At 41.0% G+C, this 7,500-nt stretch overlaps 2 protein-coding genes across 2 annotated transcripts in view; both read right to left on the reverse strand.

Moving 5' to 3' along the window:
* Window positions 1-4,754, reverse strand: part of LOC138014042 (uncharacterized) — a 5,380-nt gene extending 626 nt beyond the window's left edge. Inside the window, exons 1-2 of the mRNA XM_068861073.1 lie at window positions 3,749-4,754; window positions 1-473 (exon numbers count right to left, since the gene is read on the reverse strand). The exon at window positions 1-473 is cut by the window's left edge and continues 626 nt beyond it. Of these exons, the coding sequence (XP_068717174.1) occupies window positions 1-473; window positions 3,749-4,710 (1,435 nt within the window). The 5' untranslated portion in view covers window positions 4,711-4,754. The remainder of the gene's footprint in view (window positions 474-3,748) is intronic.
* Window positions 4,755-5,059: 305 nt separating this feature from the next.
* LOC138014043 (uncharacterized) overlaps window positions 5,060-7,500 on the reverse strand; it is a 3,693-nt gene continuing 1,252 nt past the window's right edge. Inside the window, exons 3-8 of the mRNA XM_068861074.1 lie at window positions 7,307-7,462; window positions 6,931-7,026; window positions 6,629-6,763; window positions 6,380-6,528; window positions 6,087-6,167; window positions 5,060-5,165 (exon numbers count right to left, since the gene is read on the reverse strand). Coding sequence (XP_068717175.1) covers window positions 5,060-5,165; window positions 6,087-6,167; window positions 6,380-6,528; window positions 6,629-6,763; window positions 6,931-7,026; window positions 7,307-7,462 — 723 coding nt within the window. The remainder of the gene's footprint in view (window positions 5,166-6,086; window positions 6,168-6,379; window positions 6,529-6,628; window positions 6,764-6,930; window positions 7,027-7,306; window positions 7,463-7,500) is intronic.

A 7,500-nucleotide genomic window follows, 5' to 3' on the forward strand; every position in this document is an offset into this window, starting at 1 on the left:
CTCGACCCTTTGATTTAGTTGCCTTTTTTTTCCGCGAAGGTGGTTTGTGTGAGGAGCCTGCATCAATGAGCAGCCCGTCCGGAGAGGAAAACATCTCCTTCCCTGTTGACTGCGCCCTCCGCACTTCCGCTTCATGTTGCTTACGTGCTCGGTCAGCAAACGAAGGTCCTTTTCCTCCGGGTGTAGCGCCGGTCAAGTATGCTTTGGTCTCCACGTCAAGCATCAAAGCGTCTCGCGTGTCTGCTTGACATGCGTCTAGTAGAGACATATGTTGGCGGTCTCGGTGAGCCCAACCGGCGTGAATCACTTCAGCCTGGTTCATTTGCGGTGCACTTGGGTTGGTAAACGCACGGAAAATGAACCCACGGCGCTCATGCCACCACGATACCCAGCTTGTCAGGAAAGCCCTGCTATCATCGGCCCCAATAAATACGTCCATATCAGATTTGGCGGCCTGGTATCCAGCAACAGTTGTGCAGAGAGAGAGAGAGAGAGAGACTTTATTTTACGAGGGTAACACGTGACAGTAACTAACATTACTGATGAACTTGTGGCCCTCTTAAGGTACAAAATTACAATGTATAAAAACTGCATTAAGAATAGATACTATTTACAATAGAATAAGAAAACAAACATTCCTGTAGAACTCAATTTATAACTAGACAAATCGATTTAAAAACGAAATTAAATGCATACAAAAGACTATCTATTGTTATAAATTTATATCAAACGATCCCCTTGTCTTCTGAGAATTTAGTACTCTTTTCCATAATTCAGCCTTAAAGGATTTTAAAGACTTACTTGTTTTTAATGATCGAGGCAAATTGTTCCAGTCCTTCACCGTCCTTACGGCAAAGGTGCGTCCACCCTCTGAGATGTTTTTATGGAGGGGGCACAATAAATTTAAATTACAATTTCTCGTGGTTCTTTGGTGTACATCGGAGTTTTTTCTAAGGGATGTATTTAAATAGCTGGGTAAAGTACCATTTATCCGTTTATAGGCCAGTTCACACCGCTTTATATACGCTTCATTATAAAAGGGGATCCAGCTTAAGTTGTTAAACAATGTTACTGTTCGACTAGTGCGTTGTGCTTCAAGAATAATACGGGCGGCCCGTTTCTGCATGCGGAGAACTCTCTCGAGTGTCTCCTTGTTGCACAATGTCCATACTTGGCTTGCATACATCATAAGTGGTTTTATTATTGCGTTAAAATAGATTATTCTCTGATTTTTCTTTAAGTAGGGGCTAATATGGCGTAAGAGGCCAAGTCGCTTTGAAAGTTTATTGCAAAGTTCGTCAACATGCGCTTCGTAAGTTAGATCTTCATCGATGATCATACCAAGAAGTTTATGGTTTTCAATGTTTACAATTTCTGCATTATCCGTTTTTACTCCAGTTTTCCTGAATCTTGAACTATGCGCTTCCGTAGACGCTTCCCCGTTACCAACAGAGCTTTTGTTTTTTGCATATTCATATACATTTTGTTTTCACTGGCCCATCTCTCTACTTTACACAGATCTAGTGACAATGCTTGATTTAATGATTGTATGGTTTTCCAGTTTGAACTCGAAGACAAGGTGGTATCATCTGCGTAAACGTCCATAGTTGACTTTTGAACGTGAAGAGGCATATCATTGACGAACAAAAGGAAAAGCACCGGACCTAGAATGGACCCTTGGGGCACTCCTTGCTTTACCGTCAACTGTTCAGATGTAGTTTTCCCTAACGAAATAAACTGCTTCCTCTCAGACAGGTAGGATTTGAACCAGGCAACAGAAGAAGGAGTAGCACCGTAGATCGACAGCTTTTTTAGAAGAAGTTCATGATCAATCACATCAAAAGCTTTTCGAAAATCTATAAGAACCAGACCGGTCACATTATCATTATCCATGTTCATTAGAATCTGATCAGTAAGTCGGATTAGGGCTGTTTCAGTGGAATGTCCTGGCCTAAAGGCTGATTGCAGCTCGTATAACAAGTTATTATCACGTAAGAATTTAGAGAGAGAGCTGGCCACATGCTTTTCGAGAATATTCGAGAGGACAGGTAAAACAGATATCGGACGATAGTTGTTGATATCATTCCGTGCGCCGCCTTTGTATAGTGGTGTGACTTTAGCCATTTTCCAATGATTGGGGAAACTGTTTGTCGAAATTGAAAGATTGAGTAGTTTGCATAAAGGGTTTGCAAACACCGGTATAATTTTCTTAAGTACGCGTACGCTCAAACCATCGTACCCAGAGGCCTTGTTACTAGAGATTTTATCCATAATATCAATGGTTTGCTCAGGCGTTAACAGAGGGATGTTGTAAACCGTGTCTGTATTTAATCTTGAATGAACAAAATTTGCCAGCTTTGTATGATCGAAGTCTACGCCAGCATCATTGTTGTTACCAATTTGTTCTAGAATGTTAACAAAGTATTCATTTAGCTCGTTTGCAATGTCGGCTTCGTCGTTGATAATTCCACTTTGTGTAGCTATTTCATTGATACACACTCGAGGTTTATTTGTCCCGCTCAGAGATTTTAGAGCTTCCCAGACGCCTTTCGGGTTTCCTTTATTCTCGTCGATCTTTTCACGAAAGAAACTTCTTTTTGTTTTTCTAATAATATTTGTGGTTTGACCTTTTGCATGCGCATGTGTCCAATCCTCCTGCAAATTCGAGATTCGCGCCTTTTTCAACAACTTATCCCTTGTTTTCATAGAATGAAGAATCTCCTTTGTCATCCAGATGGGCTGATTGAGCCTTTTGACACGTTTAGATTTGAGTGGAATGTGTTGGTCTAGAACATCGTTAAGCATTGTTTCTATTGAACTCAGAACATCATTTATATCATCGAAAACAAACGCGGCGTCCCATGGGGTGCATTGTAGGTCTTGTAATAATTCGTCTGTATTCAAATTCTTTAAGTCACGATATTCGATGATACTCTGAATTTGATCTTTCTGCTTTCTTGAGTATTTTCGTCTAATAAATACCGGAAGATGGTCCGAAAGACCAATGTTTGGCACAGAAATATTAGCAATGAAACTCGGATGCGTTGTATAGATATGATCAAGACATGTAGAGCTCACAGGACGTGTAACTTCATTTATGAGTTGATTCAAATTTAAGCTTCTAAAGGCTTTCGCTAATCGATGTGTTTTATATGCAGGGTCGAAGAAGTTCATATTAAAGTCCCCAAAAACATGTAATTCTTGGTTCCTTAAATACGCTGCTTCGATGTTTAACTCTAGTCTGGCACCTGTCTCCGTAGTTGATGAAGGCGGGCGGTAGACAGCCCCTATTAGTATCGGACGATTTGATTTATACAGATGGATTTGTAACCAAATGGTTTCGAGGTCATTTTCATCCAGGCTTGTAATTCTTTCAACTTTAAGTCTGTCGGCGATATAAGCGAGAATTCCGCCGCCTTTCTTCAATCCCTGTCGATCTTTCCTGAAAAATGTGTAGCCAGGTATTTGTAAAACACAATCAGGTTTGCTTGGCTTGAGGTTTCGAGGAGAAAAAGCACATCAATTTCATGATGATTTGCAATGAGTAATAACCGTATTTGCTCCAGCTTAGTGTCCGTTAAATTATTAACATTCCACTGACCTAATTTGAGACCATTTCCTTGCAAAGATATCCGAGGGCACAGTTCGCTTTTCTTGTCCTTCTTGTCCTTCTTGTCGTTTGAGGTAGTTGGGCCGAGATTTGGGTTAACATCCCAAGCCTTGAAAATTTGCATAGTGCATAGTGCATAGTAACAGCCTGTCACACAGTTGTTTGAACTCGTCACTGCTCTCACTGTCAAGTTTTTGAGCCTTTTTGTTTCTGTGGTCTTTGAAGTGAAACTCACACGATTTAATTTGGGCGTCATCCCCAAAAACCTTTGAAATTCCCGCTAAATTTGCGCCTGCCATGTCGCTACACCAACCTATAGGGTTAAATTTAGCACTATCCGAACCGGCCACTTTCCTTAAGGCTTCATTAAATAAACGCCAGAAAAGTTCGACGTTTACCATGTCCTCGGTTTCGGCCTCCATTGTAGCCAGCGGTATCTGCTTCCGCAGCAAGGGATGATACACACTGGCTGTTAGCGTGATAAACCCATTGCACCGTTTCCTTTTTCCGTCAAAAAAAGAAAATTCTTTGCTCAGAAAATGGTCCCCATTTTTGTCCATGTTTAATGCCATTTTCATTTTCGTCGTGCTTGTCTTGAAGACAAAGGATGGCATGTCCGGGTTTCCCCTCTTGTCATTTATTTTGTACACATATAAGGGGTCTTTTTTATCTGCATACTCTTTAAAAGAGACAGTCGCCTCAAAGTTGTGGCCAAAAGGCTCTATATCCTTCTTCAGTTTCTGTTTCATGTTGGATATGCGTTTCTTATCCAGTACAGCACAGGCCTCTCTTTCGACAGCGTTCCAATCGATTTGCTGTTGAAATGCGGACATGATGAACGCCGACTGTACCTCGGAGGGCTTGATGTTTGGTTGATTCCGTATAATTTGTTCGATGCTCGTGATGTCCTTTTTTCGGGGACTGTCTTTGACGGGGCATGTGTGATTACCAATGTGGTAAACAGTCACTGATTTATTACGATAACTAAGATACCTTCGCGCACTGCATGCAACATATTCTCCCACTTTACCACAGCCTTTGCAAATCATTTCACCTCCTTCCTTTTCGAACTGCGTTGTATTTGTTACACCAAATTCCATCTTAAATGAACACTTTTCTTTGATGCACTTGTACGACCCTTTGCAATCAGCAAAGCGCACACGGCCATGGTTTTTCCACTCCGTGGGACAATTTTTCTTCCATTTTCTGCCATCTTCAAGGACATCGAACTTTTGTCGGAAATCCTTAATTTCGTATATTTTAAGACCATTGATTCCAATGGGCAGGGATTTCACTGTTTCTTTTTGTGCATTGTCCCAAGAGGATTTACATATCTTGCGTTGTTTCGGGTTCTCCTGAATGATGGAGTCGTCAGATTCCGATTCCGACTCTTGGTGCCTAAGAAATGCAGACAAAAAAAGGAAAACTAGTCAGTGCTTGTAGATAATTTCATCCGATACCTACATATAACAGATTTATATTTTTATACCTGCTTTTAATTAAAGCCTGAAGTGAACTTTCGTCTTTGCGATCGTCATCTGAGACTGCTGAGGCACTATGGAAAAAGGTTATAGACTGTGTATAATGACAATCCATGACCAAGTAAACTATAACAATCCATCTGAATGAACTGGATTGCACGGGCTAGGTCATGATTCCAAAAAGCTGCAATCAACAAACCCTGACTTTCATATCCAGTCAAAGGCGGCTGAGGAAATTGCTAATTTAACGAGTCTATTCCGATTTATGAGCCCCCTGAGTAAAGATAATGACTGAAAGAGGTTCCCTTCAACACAAACTATTTAATTCAACTCCCCTTTTAACCCCCAGGCATACAGGGGGTGAGGGGTGAGGGGAGGGTGGGGGGTTGGGTATCGTATGGAGTAGCTCGTTGATACATTCTTTTAACCCTTAAAACCCGGATCGGTTCATATTAAGTCCCAAGAGGGTATGCCAACTAATACATTTCTCAAGTCACGTGATTTTATTCTAATCGATAAAATCGATAACCATCGAATTTAGCAAGGATAGACCTTTCTTTAACTATCTACTTTTGGAAAGTTGAACAAACCCTACCCTAGGTACACACTAGAGAAACACCAACGTTTCCGTGAGACAATCGATGACAAATAAAGCTATTCCCCTATTACCATTTAGTGGTTAAATTTTCCCTTTCCTTGAAAGTTAATCCCAGAACGAGTCCATACAGATGATGGTTGATTTGCAATTTGTGAAATGGCCAACAACTCCATGAAAGAAAAAGAAAGGAAAAGGATAGAGAAAAGCGAGGAAAAAAGATGGAAAAAGGTTAGCACGCGCGAACTGTTGCCGCAACATTGTTGCCTCGTTTAGCCAACACATTACAAAAAGGTAGAGGCCCGCCGGGGCCGGTATTCGCCCTCTTCCCCTCCTCCTCCTATGAGATACTTTCACAACCGGATGAAATTTTTAAATTTTTAATTCTCAACAGTTTTACCTGAAGGCGGGTCGTAGCAATTCTTCGTCTGAATCACTCCCTGGTTCTTTTATGACGGGAACATCAGGGCATACCGTGGTACTGAAACAATAACGATAACGATAACAATCTTAAATGCCTTAAGTCGTAAACAGAGTTAGTTCCTCATTTACTTCTACCGCCTTTTCCCGCAACCAAAGTTAGTTCTGAATGCCCAATGTTGCCTTAGATTGCAAGTCATCTTAACTCATGGCGATTTAGGCTTTTTTTTTTTCCTTCACCCTCTTAGCATTAATAATTGTACTTCCTTTTACCTCGATTTGTCATTGAATAGATCCTTGGCTTTCGCATTTGAAGGACGACGATTCTGCCCTGTCTTTGTTGGTGTGTTCTCAGCAGAGCTAAGCTCTTCAAACGACATGGTCAGATCTATCACATCGACATCTTTCTCTTTGTCTTCTCTCTATAATATAGGGAAAACAAGGCAGTTGCATTATTATCGTTCTCGGTATTTTTTGTTTATCGCTACTTTATTATTTATTGTCATGCCAGGAGAAACGTACCGATGAATTACGCCGTCTTTTAATCCTTTTAGCCGCATTCAAGTCGTTCGATTCCTTTGGCGTGCTATCTTCGTCGGCTGATTCCTCTGAAATGGTTATGATTTCTTCCCGATCATCCTTACGAAAAAGATGAAACTGGGGATCACAAAAAAGCCATTTTCTCAATTTCCTGACAACAATAAAAATAAAAGCCTTCTTTTTCCCATTTCATACTCCAGCCAGGGTCCAAATATTTACTGGGAAGAATCAACATGGATATCAAGATCATTACAAGTTTCCATCATTGAAATAACTTTCCTCACCTGTCGCTCGCCCCTCCAAACAGGAACTCCAGGGTTGAATTCTTCTTCGCCCCAACATTCCATTTCAGGAATTTGCCTTCTTCTCTTCCTTTGTGTCTGAAAAAAAACGAACAAAAAGGATGAACAGGATTTTACAGAAGTATGAAAGGCACATTTACCAACTGTTCAATTTTATTTGTAAAACTCTAAAATAAAAACTTTAGGCACTGCCTACAAGCTCCGCTATAGTGCGTTCCATTATAACCCGACCCTCATAAGGTTCCCCGGCTTCACTGTCGAAATCCTGTGGGGAATCCTCAGTGCATGGGGGGAGCAACCCGGCCTCGTTAAATGACTGCGGTATAACGAAATACACAGTTTAATATAATGGACAGACCGTTTTCCAGGAGCGTTGATTAAAGACATTCTCTTGAGATTTCTTTGGTGGTAACCGCTCTTTTTTCAAAACCGCCGTCTTCCTCTCCACAACTACTACATTATCATCTGAGGTACTGGCTGGCAATTTTGTGGCATCAGCATAACTACCGGTACCCTGTAAAAAAGGTGTATCATGGTTTCGTCAACTTTTTA

Source organism: Montipora capricornis, chromosome 8 (assembly GCF_036669925.1).
Source record: "Montipora capricornis isolate CH-2021 chromosome 8, ASM3666992v2, whole genome shotgun sequence".
NCBI lineage: Eukaryota > Metazoa > Cnidaria > Anthozoa > Scleractinia > Acroporidae > Montipora > Montipora capricornis.